This window comes from Erythrolamprus reginae, chromosome Z (genome assembly GCF_031021105.1).
Source record: "Erythrolamprus reginae isolate rEryReg1 chromosome Z, rEryReg1.hap1, whole genome shotgun sequence".
Lineage (NCBI taxonomy): Eukaryota > Metazoa > Chordata > Lepidosauria > Squamata > Dipsadidae > Erythrolamprus > Erythrolamprus reginae.
The window spans coordinates 115,780,333-115,800,447 of record NC_091963.1 but is presented as its reverse complement, the minus strand read 5'-3'; the positions used below and the strand labels follow the sequence as shown (position 1 = coordinate 115,800,447).

At 40.9% G+C, this 20,115-nt stretch overlaps 2 protein-coding genes across 5 annotated transcripts in view; both read right to left on the bottom strand.

Moving 5' to 3' along the window:
• Window positions 1-20,115, bottom strand: part of PDK2 (pyruvate dehydrogenase kinase 2) — a 111,780-nt gene that overhangs the window by 30,135 nt on the left and 61,530 nt on the right. The window contains exon 2 of one of the 2 annotated variants that reach the window (XM_070727140.1): window positions 553-731. In XM_070727140.1, the coding sequence (XP_070583241.1) occupies window positions 553-673 (121 nt within the window). In that variant the 5' untranslated portion in view covers window positions 674-731. Of the gene's footprint in view, window positions 1-552; window positions 851-20,115 lie in introns of those variants that run through there. The other variant, XM_070727139.1, reaches the window with a different exon arrangement.
• Window positions 5,956-20,115, bottom strand: part of ITGA3 (integrin subunit alpha 3) — a 115,309-nt gene continuing 101,149 nt past the window's right edge. Inside the window, exons 24-26 of one of the 3 annotated variants that reach the window (XR_011556799.1) lie at window positions 16,338-16,463; window positions 13,507-13,672; window positions 5,956-7,948 (exon numbers count right to left, since the gene is read on the bottom strand). Coding sequence is in view for 1 of the 3 variants with exons in the window: in XM_070727138.1 (XP_070583239.1) it covers window positions 7,787-7,948; window positions 16,338-16,463 (288 nt within the window). In the remaining 2 variants the exon portion in view is untranslated. The remainder of the gene's footprint in view (window positions 7,949-13,506; window positions 13,673-16,337; window positions 16,464-20,115) is intronic. The other 2 variants (XR_011556798.1, XM_070727138.1) reach the window with 2 other exon arrangements.

Here is a 20,115-nt window from a genome sequence, read left to right as displayed (position 1 = left end):
TACAACGAAAATGTAGAGGATTGTAAGGACATGCGGCTTTGTTTGAAAGTCACCCTAACTCTAAAACTCTCCAGAAGTCAATTACCTGTAAGATTAAAAAAGAGCTAATGCAAAGAGCAAAAATCCTTCCAGAAGGAAGCAAGCTGTTTCAGGGCAACCACCCAATCACCCCTCAAAGTAAAAAAAGATGTGCCGGGGAATTGGGGAGCAGGTGTTCAGTTTTAGAATTTCGGGTCTTGCTGGTAAAGAGAAGCCTGGTGGCTTCAGCCAACCTTTCCCCGACTTGGCGCCCTTCAAAAGCCTTGGATACCCTCCCAGCTCAGCATGAAACGGGCTGTTGGTGGGCGAGAGAGAAAGGGCGAGAGGGAGGGAGAGAGCGAAGGGAAAGGAAGGGGGAGGTGGTTGCATTCCACCTCCCAACATCGTTGTGCAACAGCAGGGCCTCGGGTTACTCTGGCTGAGGAGTATGGGGCTTGTAGTCCAGCCCATTCGAAGGTCACAGGTCCAAGAAACCGGCTGCGCCCCCTCCCTCCCTCTCTGGCTCCCACGCACCGAAGTCGAGGAATTGCTTCATGGAGAGCGGCGATGGAGAGAATTTGCTGAAGTGCTCGATATACTTGGGCGCCCCGGCCAGCGCCGACTGGCCCTTCATCAGACATCGCAAAAGACGCATCGCGGCTCCGACAGGCCCCGACAGGCCACTTTCGGGGAGGAAAAGAGTGGCGGCGGCGGTGGCTGCAGCAACCCCTTTCCCGACTACCCGGAAGCCAACAGGCACCTCGGCTTTTCCCAAAGCCTCTCCGACTTCTGAAAAAGGTGCTAGACCTAGACCCTGGGACGACCCGCCCCTCTGACAAGCCTTCGTCCAACCAGCTGCAAAGACCTAGCATTCCGACAGCTGCGGTCCAATCGCTGCAGAAAAACAAGACATTTTCAGCCAATGGGGAGAGAACATCACCACGTGGCAAGGAGGGGTGGGTGATGAGGGGGCGCAAATGTCTTAGGGCTTTTGGGATGCGCCTGTTTAACTTCTCCGTTCCCGCAGCTGAGCGACATGATAAGTTTAAATAGCATCTTAGCCTTGGTTTGGTTTGGCTTTGAAGTCGGAATTCTTCAGGCGTTTGTTTGAAATAAATACTCTATAAATCCAATTCTTAGTTTAAGGTGGTACGAAACTCTCTGCCTATTGTGGAACACGCAGCATTGTAGTTATTTTAAAAAGTGCAAGACTCCAGCCCAGAATCCTTTATTTCGAAAATCACAAGACCAAAAAGCAAGTTTTGTAATATTTAGAATTCTTCCTCAAAAAAGAGGTTCTGTTCAGTTCTGGAGACCTCACCTACAAAAAGATATTGACAAAATTGAACGGGTCCAAAGACGGGCTACAAGAATGGTGGAAGGTCTTAAGCATAAAACGTATCAGGAAAGACTTAATGAACTCAATCTGTATAGTCTGGAGGACAGAAGGAAAAGGGGGGACATGATCGAAACATTTAAATATATTAAAGGGTTAAATAAGGTCCAGGAGGGAAGTGTTTTTAATAGGAAAGTGAACACAAGAACAAGGGGACACAATCTGAAGTTAGTTGGGGGAAAGATCAAAAGCAACATGAGAAAATATTATTTTACTGAAAGAGTAGTAGATCCTTGGAACAAACTTCCAGCAGATGTGGTAGATAAATCCACAGTAACTGAATTTAAACATGCCTGGGATAAACATATATCCACCCTAAGATAAAATACAGAAAATAGTATAAGGGCAGACTAGATGGACCATGAGGTCTTTTTCTGCCGTCAGACTTCTATGTCTATGTTTCTAAAAGAGGGCAAAGTGAGGTAAAGGAGAAAAAAAACTAACCAGAAGAAAGGAAGATAATGTATAAATATAACATCTGTTATATTCTCAGAATTGACAGATCGATTTAATGTTTTTTTTCCTTGCTGCTCTCTAAAACCATTAAGTTTAAATTGTCGATTTAAATGCCTGGAATTTTTATACATTCTGTTTTAAGAATATATGTAGCCCATATATGATTACAAATAGTCTTCAATTTACAATCAATCATCTAACGACCATTGTAACATTGGAAGTTACAATGGTTACTGAAAAAGTCTTTTAATTTTTCACACCTGTGACCACTGTAACCTCCCCATGGACACATGATCAAAATTCAGAGGTTTGGCAACTAGCTCATATTTATGATAGTTAAAGTGTCTCACATGATCAACTTTTGTGACTTTCTGTAAGACCAATGAAAAAGCCAGATTCACTCTACAACTGTGCTAACTTAACAACTACTGTGATTCACTTAATAACTCTGACAAGAAAAGTAAAATGGGGCAAAACACAACAACTATTATGCTTAGCAACAGAAATTTTGGACACAATTGTGGTCATATGTTGGGGACTACGACTACTTGTGGCACTCTGATCTCTTTCCTTGCTTTTAAAACTGTTCATTTGACAACAAATATCTGAATAGCAAACTGAATAAGCAGGAACATAGATTCCATTTCTCCAATTATGATGAAGCAGCAAATTAGTAATCTAATTCAGATCATGTTTTTAAAAGTATGCCAAGATTAAAAATAGTTGCAAAATTAGATATATTTTTAAATAACAATTGAGTGTTTTGGAGGAAAGTTGAGGCTTTTCTTTCCTTCGACCAACTCCCCCCCCCTCTTTTTATGCATTTTATTATATTCCTATGATCCAAATACAATAACCCATTACAGTTTCCTTGTTTAGTTTTTCAATTATATCAAATTTTCAAATCTCAACATCCAAAACGGTACAGTGGCAACTGTCTCTGTTCTCCATCCTTATTTTGGAAGTATGCTTTCTTGTGGCACAATATTATTCTATTGGAATGGTTGGGAGAAGAATTCACATATTTCTGTCCAATGTAAGATTAAGAATTGGGATGTGCTGACTTATTTAACTAGCGGTCACTTCCTATTAACATCATTCAACTCAAGGATACTCAGACCTTGTATTCCACAAGTAGACAGAGACCATGTTTGTGCACAAGATACCATATTAAACTGACAAGGAAACACAATATTCTTCAGTGGCTTTAGAATTCAAATAAGTTATCAGAAAGTTACTGATAACTATTCAGTTACTGATACAGATACAATACTAATTGTGCTGGCATAGGTGGCAGGAGGAAGAGGACCAACTCTGCCTCCAGTATAATTGTTGCATTGTCATGAAGAAATAGTGGGGTACTGATCACATAGCACCTGTCTAAAATATGTTCAATCAAGCACACCTTGTCAACCCAGTGCAGAGGTTGTTGATAAATTAATGACTGGCCACACTATCTATAGAAGGCCTGATGTTTATGGGAACTTGGGAGGGGTGATTTTCATGCGGAAATAGATGCAGCCACAAAGCATTGTTTCGAATGGTTCAAGGCCATCTTATGCCCACCCACCTGGGCAGAAGTAGAAGCGGAAGGAGGGCTTGAGTGGGCAACGTAACAAGTTTGTGGGTGGGGGACAAAGGATGTGAACTTTCAACTGGGTGGGAAATTCAGATTCAGGTTTCCCAATGTAAGTGCCAGGATAGCTCCGCCAATAAATTGGAACTTTGAGAGTTCCTTGGGAGTTGGGTGGCATACAAATTCAAATAAATAAATAAATAAATTACTTTGACTTGGATTCTGATTTAGTTTGGATGCTACCTGAAACCTTGACACACCTTTTCTTGAGATCATAAGGCAGCTTTGGAAATCACACTTCTGCTTTAAAGTGTTCCTATAAGGCTACATGCATATCCGTGTGCTCTCTCAATCACCTTTTGTCCTTCAGAATCCGGATTTCTGTATAGCACTATCAGATGCTGAAATGAATCCAACAGATTGTTGATTCATTTTCCAACACACTTCGTTCTTGTTATTGCTTGATAGAGACAAATATTCAAAGCTGAAGTCTGGGGAGTTTAATTCAGTGTACAGTGGTACCTCTATTTAAGAACGCCTCTACTTAAGAAAGTTTCTAGATACGTTTCATGATTTTTTTCCCTTCTACTTCAGAACCATTTTCTATTTAAGAACCCGAGCCCAGAAAAATTTCCCTGGAAATTTGAGAACGGCACGAAGGCCTGGACAGTTTCCTGCCATTCCACCTTAATCCCAGCCACCTGGACTGCCAGAGGAGCCTTTTGGTGGCGCTTAAGAAAGCTTTGGCAGTCCAGAGCGAACAAAGCATTTCTTTTCTCTGGGCACTTGGACAGGGAATAAACCTCTGCCAGAGTGCCCAGAGAAAAGAAATGCTCCCCTTCGCTCTGAGAAGCTGAGGAGTCACCACAGTGAAGGAAAGGCGCCGGCTATGACCGAGAGGAGGGGAGCCCTTCAGCATGGGAAGGAAGAGGCAGCAGGTAGCAGCAGCAGCAGCCAGTATATGGGACGCAGTGTATGAGAGGCAGCCTCGCATTGGGTGTATTGGAGGCGTGTGCTCCTCCTCGCCACCTCAGAGTCCCTCTTTTTTTTTTAAGCCTTAAAGTTTTGGATTTTTTTTATTCCCATCACTTCACCTTCTTCCTCTTCTTCCTCCTCCTCCCACCCAAATTCTGAACTTTAATTTCTTTCCTAATGGGTTTGCACGCATTATTTGCTTTTACATTGATTCCTATGGGAAAAATTGCTTCTACTTAAGAACGTTTCTACTTAAGAACCTGGTCATGGAACAAATTAAGTACTTAAGTAGAGGTAGTACCACTGTACTTTAAAAAGCAGAAAGAAAATACAAACCACAAGTTACAAATCATAATGTTTTTTATTCATAAAATAGACACTCAAGCTTATTTACAATCAAGGCACAATGATTCAAGACCTCCAGTACCATAAACAGTGGGAAAATCCAGTAAACATCATATATATATATATATATATATATATAGATTCATTTATTTATATATGAATGTATTTATGTACACATCACTAAAGATAAGTACATTCTTTGTATTTTAAAACATGCCTGAGAGATGGAAAGGAATGGGCAAATAAAATGTGACTATTGTCAGGGATGAATATTCAATGAATAAAACCATTTCTTTTTACAATGACCTGTGGAACAGAATCCAGAAAAGGTCAATATCTTTTAAAGGGGTTTTTACACATCAAAATAATCCCCAATTTTGGTAATTTAGGTTCAATTTTGTTTAATGCAGAGGTCAGCAACCATCCTTGGTTCATGGAGATAAGTTAAATTAAGGCAATTTCCCAGCCCATTGCTTTCCAAATGCAATAGACTACAAGTACCATAATCCCTGCTGTTTGGGAATACTGGGAGTTGCAGTCCAACACATCAAATATAAGAGTTTGCTTAGAGCCTAGATTAAAAATCAAGTCTGAAATGTTGGCCAACATAATGGAAAATTAGATGTGAGCTAAAAGCAAGAATTTAAGGCAACACAATCATTTTTGCTTTGTTTTGCTTTACAAAAATCCTCAACTCCGAAGACAGTTTCATTTCTCTGAGCTGGCAAGTCCAATATTGTTTCTTATTAAACAGTGAATTGCTGGATATAGCCCAAGTCAGAAAACTGAAGCATTTTTTGGCAACATTAACTCTGCAGAAGTTGTTTCCCATAAATCCGTAGTTTTCTTATGTGAAGCATAAGACATTAATTTCTCCTCTTGATTCAACATGGTAGCCAGGGAACAAACAGTGTATAGGTGAACCTTGTTCTCTCTTAGTTGCCCAGCTAGCTTCAGCTGTTCTTATCTCACTACCCATTCCAATTGGTTTCTCTAAAAGTTGTTTAATATTGAAAAAGGAGTTGCCTACTTTTAAAACTCTATTGTTCACTTTGCTCTTTGACCCAATACAGTTATGAAAGAAGCCATGCCTTAGACTTTCTTTATAATTAAATCAAACTTCATCCTGGAATGCATAACTTTAGTAAGTTGTACCTGAAATTTTTGGAACCCCTTTAACAAAAGAACAGCTGCCAACACCTGATCCACCTGGATATCATTTTAAAACTGCTCTTTAAAATTGCTCTGTCCTAACATTTGGAGATGATGGGGTCAAGGCATTATATATATATTCCTCCATTTCACTGATATAGTACTGTTGTCAAATGCTGTGAAAAGCATGGAGATTCTACCAAGGCTCACTGATGCAAGAAGGAGTCCACTAAAGAATGCCATCTAGAGCCTCCTGTAGCTGGGAGCTAATCCTGCAATAAACTACTCCCTGGCATATCTCAAACCCAGCCAGTGATCAAGGTCATTAAAATAATGTCTGAGTTTTAAAAATGAAATATTATGCTTCTCATTTCAAACTTTCTTAGTGTTTCTTAAAAATAAGATAATAGTACTACTGTAATACTAGTAAAACCACCCTTCCTGCCAGAGAGTTTTTGATAAAACCTTATTTCTAGGGGAGAGGGCAATACCACCTTGGCTAGTTAGAACCTAAAAAGAGAGGTTAGGCCTGGGGAAATGGGTTCAAGATCCTATGGGAGCAATTGCAGACCCTATATATCCTGCAAATTTTCCTTGCCGGAGTCAGGAAATATGGCAATTGCAGTTATAGAAGGCAAAATTCATTCAACCTCCCCTCTAAATGAAGTATGGCAGAGTATGATTGGAGTTGTAGTCCAATATATCTGATTGGTGCCAGGTGATGGAAGGCTGAAGGGAAAAATGAGGCAAGCATTAACAAGGAACCAAAGAGAGCATGGAGGCATCTACTACAACTGTCAGCAAATGAAAATGAGCAAATGAAAGTACTCTGTTTTTGTTTTTTTTAATATGGCTGTATGCTTGCATTAGAAAAATATAATAGTTGTGAAAAGTATAATATAACTTTATATTAAGAAATAATCTTCCAAAATGGCCTGACCAGCTGCTCTTGGGTTCGTTCAAAGAGAACTGTTATAGCATAAACCTTGGTTTGTAGTTACTGAAACAGAAGGGCTTTCTGCAATAAAGCACCCCATAAACATATTAAGATGGTTTTGCGAGATTACCATATTGAGTAAATATATAGGCATATCTTGGGAGAAATTGTAACTCTACAATAAAGTATCTGCTGTGCATGAAGAGGATTTTTTAATCCTGAGAATCTTTGGACATTGGACCTGCCCCAGAACCTGGAGAGCTATTGCCAATCCTGCTAAACTATATCAACCTAAGTTCCTTTACATTAGGACAGTATACGTGTGTGGATTTGAGAGAAGCTGTGTGTTGGCTTAATCAAAGTACATCTTTGGGAAGCCCAGGGATTCACCTGAAGGCAGTTTTACACCTAAGATTAGATTGTATAAGATGCTAAAATGGAAGGCTGTGTGAGAATCTATTTAATAAACAGCAATTTCATTAGATCACAACTTTTCTACATAGGTAATCATTCCAAGTGCTTATGCACTGTTGCCCTTTTAGTGCAAAATGAAGCTGATTTTCAAATCTGCCCTTCATTCTGCTTCATGGAACTACATTTTCTTGGAACTATTTCTTGGAAGCATTTCCAAGAATGCTGGTAGTGGTATTGGAGTGTTGTGGGCTGGAGAAGGCGGGCGGGAGAACCCAACAGTGCAAATGAAAAAGCTACTCCTTACTGCCTCTAATTTTACAAATGCCTACCATATCCACCTCGCAAGAAGGGTTTTCTCTCCAAGATCACAGTGTCTGGAGAAAGGTTTGGGTCGTAATTGACCAAGGACATATAACTTACTATAAATAAGACTTCCTTGGTTGGTCCAGCAATATTTACAAAGGAAACCCAAGCAGCCTGGGAGTGAGCACAGGAGAGGGGGGAACTGAGGCAGATGTCAGTAGTATCTTCCCGTTTCCTGCCAGTTAGTCACCCATCGCTTCTTGTGCTTTGGAGGCAAGAAACCGCCAGCTGGCTGGTAGCGCTCCTCCTGCCGGATGCGAATGGCATGGTATTTGGGCATGATGCGGTAGTAGCGGGTTGGCTTGAAAAAGTTGCACTGTGGATGGAGAGAAAGGAGGAGGGGGAAGGATAAATACATTCAGTAGCAGAAACCAACAGCGAGAGAGAAACGTCAGGTGAGAACCTGAGAGAGAGAAAGTTTCAGAGACAGGGCAGGATAAAAGAGCGTCAAGGGGTGTTTTCATCCAGGAGAAGAGAAGAACAAACTGAGCCAATACATTTGACCATGTTATCTGGGATAGGCTGACTTGGGAACTGAGAAACTCTTGATTTTTGGCATAGCTATTTTGTGTGAATCAAATAGGCCAAATAATAAGTTGTTTACTTACCTTTTCTGTAGATATTCTACAGAAAGCCTGTGCTGTCTCCCTTGGCCTCCCTATATAGAATAGAGAGGCCATATGGTGTCATCCAGGGAGTGGATGCCATCTCACATACATACCTACATACCTACATGCATACATATTCCTATAAATATATTCCTAGGTTTAGAAAGCTTAAAATTACATCGCCTTAAACATGACCTAAGCAAAGCCCATAAAATCATCTTCCACAACGTCCTTCCTGTCAACAACTATTTCAGCTTTAACCATCACAACACACGAGCACACAACAGATACAAATTTAAAGTAAACCGCTCTAAACTCGACTGCAGGAAATATGACTTTAGTAACCGAGTAGTTGTTGCATGGAACTCACTACCAGACTCTGTAGTATCATCACCTAACCCCCAAAACTTTACCCTTAGACTATCCACTGTTGACCTCTCCCGATTCCTAAGAGGTCGGTAAGGGTCGTGCATAAGTGCACCAGAGTGCCTTCCGTCCCCTGTTCTAATGTTTCTCTTTTATTAGTATCATGTATATAAATATTATTGTATCTTTGTGTATTACCAATACATACTTGACAAAACAAACAAACAAACAAAATAAATAAATATAATCTCACCAATTGATCAGAGAAAATCAGAGATGAGTGGTTCCCAAATAGCCAGGTCCTAAGCTATAAAGAGCTTTATAGGTCATAACTAAAACATTATCTTCCACCCGAAAGCCAACTGATAACCAGTGCAGGTTTCAAAGCAATGGCATCCCATGGCACAATGTGACATGCCCATCACTGACCTGCAGTATTGCATTCTGAGCCAGCTGTACTTTTTGAATGGTCTTCAAAGTCAGTCACAGGTACAGCACACTGCAGTAATCCATTATGAGATCATTAGACATGAGTAATTGCCTGACAGGCCTTCCAATCCAGGAACAGGTGCTAATAACACACTAGATGAATATTTGCAAAAGCCATCTTGGCCACAATTGCCACTTGCTCTTTTAGCAGCAACTATAACTCTAAAATAAATGTCATATTGCATACAGTTTTTGTTACTGTATTTATTTATTTATTTATTTATTTATTTATTTGTTTGTTTGTTTGTTTGTTTGTTTATTTATTTATTTGACTTCTATGCTGCCCAATCCTAAAGGACTCATGGTAGCTTACAAAATAATATAATAAGTACAAAAAGATACAAGCAATAAAAAGAAGTCGAATATAATATATCTAAAACTAAACACCGAAATAAAAACCATATATATAAAAAACAGTCATACCATCCCCTCCAATACTAAAGATATACTAAGTCCCTAGAACTAGAGCTGGGAAAATATCCACAAACACTCCCAGCAGGATTGAGTTTGTCCCTCTCCATCTATACACCTGTACAGCCCCGACTGGGATGGGATCTCTTGGTCCAATGGGATTAAAATATGCAGTTGGATATTATTGGTGAATGGATGAAACCTGATACTGAGCCAATGTATAACCCCACTCAGTATTCATTTGTAGAGATGTGTAAGAAAGGGATACAAATACAGTACCAAGACATCTCACAAAGAAGAGGCTGCAGTCTTAATCTCTCCTCCCCATCAACACTGAATAGGACAAAGTACTTCAGGAGTGATGGGCATGTCAGATTGTGGCCATGTGATGCCATTGCTTTGAAACCAGCACTGTTTATCAGTTGGCTTCCAGGAGGAAGATAATGTTTTAGTTATGACCTTTAAAACCCTCTAAGATTATACTATTTGAGAATATCTCTGAGTGTCTCTGATCAACTATGCATTCGCTGCCAATTGGTTTCCACAGGGGGATATCTACTGTTGCTGAAAATCCATTTGTTCTATCCCTGTTACAAACCTCTGCTAACTGTGACGCTGAAATAGCAACATGGAAGATGTTTGCAATTCAGGGCTAAGTCACAATAGCTCTAAATAGGAGTGCGGTATAGAGAGCCCAGATGCTGGAAGCCAAGCTTTAATCTTAGCACAGCTCATTTTAGAAATTACTGCCTGGCTGGAAGCTATTTTTTCAATGAATGTTGAATTTGATAGATAAGGGTGGTGGATAGGCATTCCATTATCTTTCCTCAAAATATTCAACAGAATTTTGCACAGACATTTAATGATGATCCCAACCACTACATTAAAATTAAGCTCTGAATACTTCAGTCAACCCACAGATATTATTCTGCCAGGTTCTTCAGGTTTGCAACTAAACTTTCCACTCTGCTCCATTTACATTCTCAACAACCATTCAAGACAGATACCTCATAGACTTCCCATTTTATTGGAGCTGTTTCTGCTCAGAAACATCTTCCTGGTGACTCTCACTGAAGCAAGATCAGATTAAATGATTTAAGCATCTGGACTTTGTGTGTCCTATATTGGCAATACAGTGAAAATGCCCAATGTATCATGAATTAGCATGGAATATTTTTCTGTTGAAGGTTAAAATCCATGGGAATAAGCTGTGAACAGATAGAAGGCAAGACTGTAATCTAAATATTTAAAAAAAATGGACCATTATTTTGCAATATTATTTCTCATCTTTTTCTCCCCTCTTTTCCCCCCCGCTAGATTGAAAATTTGTCTTCTGTTGGGTTTTCTAGTATGCACCAGTGCATTTTGGAAGGAATGACCGCCTTACTAGTATTACTTTCCTGCATTGGCTTAGCCATCCCAGTAAGGGTCACTTGTATTGGCCCAGGAAGTGAAAAGAAAAAGAAAAGAAAAGATACGTGTCATTATTTAAAGTGCCATCTTGAAAGCCACCCTCAAAATACATGATAATTCCTAGGAAAAGAAGTTTGAATTAATAATGCAAATAGGTAAAAAGAGAAGCTGCTCTAAATCTAGTGCAGAGTGTCGAATATATTGAGAAGAATCTTCTCTGAGAATAATAGAAGACAGAGATGCGGCATAGCTGCTAAATAGAATAGACAGGCTGAGTTTTAGAATACAGTGTTCCCTCGCTTTTCACAGGGGATGCGTTCCGAGACCACCCGTGAAAGTCGAATTTCCGCGAAGTAGAGATGCAGAAGTAAATACTGTACACTATTTTTGGCTATGAACAGTATCACAAGCCTTCCCTTAACACTTTAAACCCCTAAATTGCAATTTTCCATTCTCTTAGCAACCATTCAGATTATTACTCACCATGTTTATTTATTAAAGTTTATTAAAAAAAATATTTATTAAAGGCAGACAAAAGTTTGGCGATGACATATGACGTCATCGGGTGGGAAAAACCGTGGTATAGGGGAAAAACCCGCAAAGTATTTTAAAATTAATATTTTTGAAAAACCGTGGTATAGACTTTTCACGAAGTTCGAACCCGTGAAAATCGAGGGAACACTGTAGATTAGAAGCAGAAAGAGCTTCTAATCAAGAGATTGGAAAGTGTCAGGGTCAAATCACCTAAACCCAGATCCTTCAGCTTAGCATCCTTAAGTGTGTCAACCCGAGGTCAGCAGGCTGAAAGCACTTTTTTTCTTGACCAATGAAAGACTTCTAGACTAGTACTTGTGTCTGAATCTCAGAGGTTGCTATTTTATACACACAGACTTGTTAACATCTAAATCCAACTCTAAAGTCTGAATATTCACACACCCATCTTACTAGATTAGAGCCAAATCTCCAGATCAAGGTTTTACAAAAATGGTATCTGCACATGTTTAGCTAGGCTAAGGACAGGACTAGCGTACTTGGCAGTTCAGGTAAATCATTTTTAGTGGTAGAGTTAGAATGGATTGGTTTTAAGTCAAATCAGATTGAGACTGTTTGGGGCTACTCTGACATTCTCTAGGTGGCCATGTTGTGGAACGTGGTAAAATGGATTAATAGAATGTTAATTATCTCTTCCTCTTCTTAGCACTAAGATGAGTGACCCACCAAAGTGTTACTGTACACTGTATTTCTTCTACTACTCATTTTCCAATAATGGGGTGTTGGTGGTAATTAGAAAGGAAAATGTGCTTGAGGAATGACATCCTCATCCTGTCCATTGTGGGTCTGAACCCAATCAAGCTGCAATGAGGCTTTCCCCCCACAAATTGGACAAAAATAGCAGGAATTGGCAGCTCTCAACTTTAGCCCTGGCCAGACTTCCCATGAACATGGATGCTGCCAATGGGCTGAGAAATAATTGATTTCGCTCCTTAGATTGCTTACTCAGGAGTAGGGGCAGATCTTTCCAAAGTGACCATGTAAATGCAGAGTGGCTAAAATGTCTTACCTGTCAATGACTAAATTACAAATATACCGTGTTTCCCCGAAAATAAGACACTGTCTTATATTAATTTTTGCTCCAAAAGTTGTGCTACGTCTTATTTTCGGGGGGGTGCCTTATATTTCTCAAATAAGACAAATTCACAGGCAGAAAAGAAAGTGTACCGTATGGTACACTGATTACGGTACGGTACCTGTCAGTATGGCACCCACACACACAAACAACGGCACTTATATGGTACAACAGTATACTCCCGCTATTGCAGCTTCCGGCCACCAGAGGAACTACAGTCTACCCACTGTAGTGGAGACTGTAATGGCGGCGAGACAGCAGCAGACTGTGTCTGCTGTACTGGACGGTACAAAGAGATGGAAGGGCCAGCAGGGGATGCCATATTATTACGGTACCACTATGAACAGCTTTGAATGGTACCGTATATTTTTCCACCGTACCGTATGTAAACTTGACTACGCCTTATTTTTGGGGGGGTGCCTTATATTAGCAAATTCTGCAAAACCTCTGACATGCCTTACTTTCGGAGTACGTCTTATTTTCGGGGAAACAGGGTATGGTTTCAGATTTTGGCATTAAGCTAGCACATACTTTGAACATATTATTTTAAGTTCTTCATATCTTCAGGGTTTCTGTAATATAATAAAGGCAACTGATAATTTTTCAACATAATAACGACCAACTCTCTCCCCAAATATTTTGTATCATCTTGAGAGCAAGACTAACCTAAGTGTCTACTAATGTACTGCCTACTGTACTTTCTTTATTTTAAGTAGCAGGCTACTTCTCTGCCAAAACTGTTCCTAGTCAGTGTAATCCTGAATGAGATGAACTATCCACAAAAATAAGGCAATCACCTGTGGCCAGCTGTACCAATCCTCAGCATTCTCTAACTCAACCCTAGACTACCAATCTAGAAGTGAGAATGAAGAAGTGCACAGAAAGTTTCAAAAGTGCAGGGACACAAGGAATTAAAGGCAGATCTTGTCCCACCCATCCAACCACCCCACAGCAATTTACCAAGATACAGGGTAAAGGGGTGGGCAGTGTCCCCCCCCCCCACCCGAGACAGGAACTAGTAGCTGTCGGTCAACCGCTTAGTTTCAGAAGGCTGGATCTTCATCATGGCTTTCTGGCCCTTGGCTTCATACAAGGCTCTTGTGCTTGCCCTCCGGAAGAAACCACACTATGAGGAAGTAGGGGGCAAAGGTCAGGGTTGATGGGGGTAAGAAACACAACTCAAGTATCCAACCTACGGTCCAATAATGATTAATTTCAGTGTGATGGAGAAGGCTTGTTTCATTGTTTCACTACAGGCACCAGTTTGAAGGTTGGATGAAACGAATCCCTAACAGTAAAAACTTTCTATTGCAGTTTTGACCTGTCTGAGCTTTATGTGAGGCTACTGTCTTATAGCAACAGCTTTAAAAATAATTAATAGAAAATAAATTACCAAACTCAGACATCCCCCAGCAAACAAATGGTCCGTTACTTTTAAGTATTTGTCTGAGTGCTTCCTACCAGGGAGGAAATGCTGTTAATCTTATTGAAATATAACAATGGTGAAACTGGCATACTTTGGCATTTGAGGCTTTTTCTGGATTCTCTCCAGCAATAGCAGCAGCTCACCAGAGGGAAATCTGCAAATGCTTGCTCATTAGAAGTGGACGACGTTTGGCCTCCCAAATAAATTTTGAAAGAGGGTACCTTGCTAAAGTGGTGTCGAGAACATACCCCTTCAAAGGTTTGCAAAACCCTAATAGTGAGTTACGATGGTTGCAATTCAAGGAACTAGCAATCCCCTTGGCCAAACCTATGGAACTAAGCAAGGAATAAGCAACCAGATGCCTTCTGTATGTTCTTCATTTCAATTCCTACATGTTAATGATATGGCAAAAGACTGTAAGTAGTGTTGGGCGAACTTCAGGAAGATCGGGTTCGGCGAACTCACCCGAACTTTGCCGTGAAGTTCAGGTGAGTTCGCCGAACCCAAACCCGAAATTTACCCAAACCTGAACCTGAACAGCAGCAGTGCTTTTTAAAACTTTTTTTTAAAGTTCGGGTAAAGTTCAGGTGAAGTTCGGGTAAAGTTCAGGTGAAGTTCGGGTAAAGTTCAGGTGAAGTTCAGGTAAAGTTCGGGTAAAGTTCGGGTGAAGTTCGGGTAAAGTTCAGGTGAAGTTCGGGTAAAGTTCAGGTGAAGTTCGGGTGAAGTTCAGGTGAAGTTCAGGTGAAGTTTGGGTAAAGTTTGGGTAAAGTTTGGGTAAAGTTTGGGTAAAGTTCGGGGGAAGTTCAGGTGAAATTCGGGTGAAGTTTGGGTAAAGTTTGGGTAAAGTTCGGGTAAAGTTCAGGTGAAGTTCGGGTAAAGTTCGGGTAAAGTTCGGGTTTGGCCGAACACTGCGAAACGCCACCGCACGGGAGGAGAGTGGGGAATCCACTGGTCAGGAAGTAGTCTCCATGACGTCAAAGCCCTGCCCCAGGAATCTTGTTGTGGGATTTCCCATCTCCTTTTGCTTGCAGCGCCACAAGCAAAAGGAGGTGGGAAATCCCACGATGGGATTCCCCACTCTCCTCCCGGGCGGTGGCGTTTCGCGGTGTTTGGGTTCGGGTTCAGCATGCCGAACACTGCAAAGTTCGGCACGAGCCCAGCACTAACTGTAAGAATTCTAAACCTGAAAATCACCAGCTTGCCTATTGTAAGAATACATTTTTTGAAATGTAGTCCTGTCACAATCATTAAGACATTCTAGTCCAGTGATGGTGAACCTTTTTTTCCTCGGGTGCCAAAAGCCTGTGTGTGTGCACTATTGTGCATGTGCAAGTGCCCACACCCATAATTCAATGCCTCCTTTCTGGAGGCCAGAAACGGATGATTTCCCAACTTCTGGTGGGCCTGTTTTTCACCCTTCCCAGGTTCCAGTGCAATAGGCAACCTGGAGCCTATGGAGGGCAAAAATGTCCTTCCCCATCCCTCCGGAGGCCCTCTGGAAGCCAAAAACACCCTCCCAGAACCTCTGTGCGAGCTGAAAATCACATGCTGAGCTAGGGCAATGGCTCGCATGCTGGCAGATATGGCTCCGCGTGCCACCTGTGGCACCTATACCATAGGTTTGCCATCACTGTTCTAGTCTGATAATGGTTTCCAGAAATAGGGAGCCGACAGAGATTTTTAAAAGACTTTAGTAATGTACATTATGTTCTACTAGTCCCACAGAAGTGCAATAGTGTGCCTAAAAAATGAGTCACTGGAAAGAGAAGGATAACTGCAGTGCACTGACTGATATTGCTGAGTTATCCTAAGGCATCAACACCTGTGGCCTCACAAGTGTTCCCCCAATTCCAGCACTAATTGGAATCTAAATATAGTTTCTTAGCCGTCAAGCCAGATTCCTTGTGGTGGAAAAGAGCGAATCAAATGCCCAGCAGAGCCTTTGGTTTGTTTCTTTGTTCTTTGGCTGATCTCCAGAGAGATGTGCTCGAGCTACATACCAGAGCTGACTCAGTGCAGTTTACGTCATTCTGGATAAAGTTGGAGAGGCAGGATTACTTTACACCTGCCCATTTGGAACTAGCCTGGCCAGTTTTGCTGCAGCCAAATATGTAAACACTTAGTTACCCAGGCGAGACCAATGTATTCATCAACAAAGAAAACAATTTTATATGTATTTTCATCATATTGCTTGGATATTCAGGCATGCTACAATCATTTGGACTGTGTGGGTCAATTTGTATCATGTAGGCACAGGACATTAAGAACTGTTTGCAACTTGGGAACGGCAACTTCCAAGGGTTCTTTTATCTAGCTTGATTTAGGGGAATGTGTGGGGAAGAAGTGGGACTGCTTTGTTTCCTACCTTCCAGAGCAGCAAGATGATACAGCCCAAGAGCAATAGTCCTGCAGCAACAGCAACTAGCACCACCCACAGCTCAATCTCGGCCTGCTGCTCTTCACTGAGTTCCGAGTCGATGTCTATAGTAAACTGAAATTAGGGCAAAGAAACAAGAAACAGATAGGTCTTTGCAGAGGGGGAAAAACAACACCCAGGATAAATACAAAGTTGGTTTTGAGGAACAGCATGCATAGAGCTGTTCCAGTGAAGACAAACAGAGTAGCATCAGTACAAGACTATTGGCACACTCTTATTGATAGAATTCAATGCATAGCGCCTGGGTGGCGCAGCAGGCAGAGTGCTGTACTGCAGGCCACTGAAGCTGACTGTAGATCTGAAGGTCAGCGGTTCAAATCTCATCACCGGCTCAAGGCTGACTCAGCCTTCCATCCTTCCGAGGTGGGTAAAATGAGGACCCAGATTGTGGGGGCAATAGCCTAGCTCTGTTAAAAAGTGCTATTGCTAACATGTTGTAAGCCGTCATGAGTCTAGGGAGAAGGGCGGCATAAAAATCAACTAACTAACTAACTAACTAACTAACTAACTAACTAAATAAATAAATAAATAAATAAATAAAATGAACATATTTATTCTTAATTACCCTTTGCAATATTTCCCCAAAATCCATGTGGGCGCGCACACACACACATATATACACCCCTCCCAAATATCCAAAATCCATATATACATGCATACATACATACCATACATACATACATACATACATACATACATACATACATACATACATACGCATCCCCTCTTGTGTTTGTGTATCTATGGTATATATCTTTATTGTATGTCTATTTCTATCTCTAGTCAATTAGGATTCGGTACCATGGTAGAACTATATATTTTAATACTATCTGACTAGCAATGAGGTAAATGCATAGGAGGGAAGCTCTATTTTTGTGGTATCCCAAGGGCCAGGAATGCTACTCATGTAGGACTCCTAATTACCTTTATAATTCCACTATCATCTTCCAGACCTTCAGCTAAATAGTACATATATGCTGAGATGGAAGATGAGAGACATAATCCTGTTTTCACCCCTTTTGGAAACAAAAGGACTTGAACGAATATCTCATTAAGATTGCATCTACACATCCATGTTATTTAGACAGAAGGAAAGTAGGTCAATAAAAATGACACTAATGACACTGTTGTGGAGGTGGATGCAGGGGAAACATCAACATGTTATAGGCCTGTTTTATTGCCGACAGAGTCAGGTAGTGCAGTTCCTTGGACGAAGAAGGTGAGGGTGACTTGGAAGAGGGGGGCTTGGCACACAGCCCAGGAAGCCAATCTCCATTATCTTCGGTCAATTCGGATGCGGAAGTCTTGGACCCCCGCAGGCGCAGAGTTATGCATAGAAGAGACCAATTGAGGACATATTACAGGAGATAAGAGAGGCCACCTGTGTTTGGGTGGGGCTCTAGTAATTAGAGCTGCTGGTACAAATAGCAGCGTGTTGGTTTGGCCGTTGTGGAAGATTATCTGATCGCAGTTCTTCAGGACCGTGCCTTGCTGTTTTCCAGACGTTGTTTGTTGATTTTTCACGTCTTTGAAACCAGAGCAGAGCAAAATGTGTGTGTCTCACTTCGTTGGAAGAAGGAGGGCTGTGACATTTCTTCACAGCTGCTAGCTAAGTACAGTACTTAAAGACTGATTAAAGAAATTGTACAGCCTACAAGGTTGTTTTGGGACGAGTGCTCTTTGCAATACAAAAAGGGTGCTTTGTTTCTTTTGAATTTTGTGATAAAGAACATTGTTTTGAATTTTCAAACGTGTGCGTGTCTGAAATTTGTACCCTTGAATTTTCGGGAGGCTCATACCAGAGAGCCCGGCAGAACAGACATTAAAATTGTTGCTGCCCTTATTGAATATAACATTGGGTACTTTTAGCAGAGTGATTGGTCTTCTCGCAGAGAAAGAAACAGGGGCTCTTCAAACTCATCACTAGTTTCAATAGATTGCAGGCTGGCATGTATTCATCAATTCTGGTAGTTGAACAGAGTGACCTGAGGGCAAAGGTCACAGAGAGAAAATATGGAGCTATGATGTGGGAGAGAGCTGATAGGAAGCTGTTCTGGGAACTATTAAGAGAGGTTACTACCATCATGGTCTTTTTTTCTCAGGAAGAAATAGTTGCTAAGATTAACAGTACGGGAGGGGAGAGGGATGAAGGACATATGTTCCTGTGTTGTATTCCATGAAAAAAGAAAATAATTATTGCTGTTGTTATTTTATCCAACCTATTTTGTCAACTTAAAATGACAACCTCCCCTTCACAGGGAAATAGCAATGCTCCTTGGAACATTCCAGCATAATTTTTCTGACTTGTTTATCATTATACTTACCATTATACTTACCTACCATTACAGGTAGGTCCAGATTTAATATCCATTATTAAATTAAAACCACTATTTAAAGTTAGGGCAGCATGGAACATAGGTAACTTATGCCAGGTCCTCATAGTTATGGCCATCACTATGTCCTTGCGGTCAAATAATTGTATTTTGGGCAATCAACTCACAATTATAGTATCCCACAGACAATTGCAACCTTCAATGCCAGCTTCCAACAAGCAAAGCCAATGGGCATGTCCACAGGAGATCACAAATGTCAATCATATAACCATGGGACATTGCAATGATGCAGGATTCACCTAACAAGAGCAACCAGGACTATCAACACAGTAATTTAGCATCATGCCTTATAACCATGGAGAGGACCACCTGTACTATTTTAAGCATGGAGAAGTTTCTTGTACTTAATATACAGTAAGTGTGGGCAGAAGTAAGAAAACACATTTGATCACTACAGGTGAAGTGAGCTGGTTGGGTTAAATTTTCAGTGATTTTCTTCTTTTAGCCAAAGCACTAATGGCTGTGGAAGCCAGGGCCCAACCCACCTGGATCTCCATTGGCTGTTCACCTCTGAAGATTCGTTCTCCATGCAGCCTAAGATGTCTATAAGAGAGATTTTGTTTCTTTTTCCCAGGAAAAATTCATCTAGAGCAGTGTTTCCCAACCTTGGCAACTTGAAGATATTTGGACTTCAACTCCCAGAATCCCCCAGCCAGCATTCTCTGGCTGGGGAATTCTGGGAGTTGAAGTCCAAATATCTTCAAGTTGGCAAGGTTGGGAAACATTGATCTAGAGCATGTTGGACAATCTACAGCCTGTCTCTGCTGCAGGCTAAAAATGAGAATGCAGCTCTATTTTGAGTGAAAGTTTTGTAAAAAATAATAAATAAGGCATCTTTATGCCAGATGCAGGGACTGAGTGAATGAGCATTAAGCAATTCACACTAAACTAAAGAGCTTCACAAAAGCATGTTAGAACAGTTGTTCTCTTTCCAGATGTAGATTATCATATTACAAGACTGCGAACTTGAACACGGTTTTGTGTCATACTCTTGAGGGAAAACCCTAACAATGGAAAAAGAACAAGGTTCAAGTGGCTCCCCTTCCAACCCTCCAAGGAGGTCTCACATGTGTCAAATATTTCATCACTCTGCAAAAGCATGGCAGGATCAGGGTAGATTCAGCCCTGAAAATAAATTCCATGAGTATTGCTAGAATCTGATATAATTATGGAGGAAGGGAGCAGAGGATCATGGGAAAAGGATTTGCCATGCCTCCAGCCTCAATCTATCTATTTTTTCCCCCGGGCATATCTTCCCCCATGATAATACTTTCTCTCCCTCTCTAACTGACCAGCAACTTTTTCAATATCAC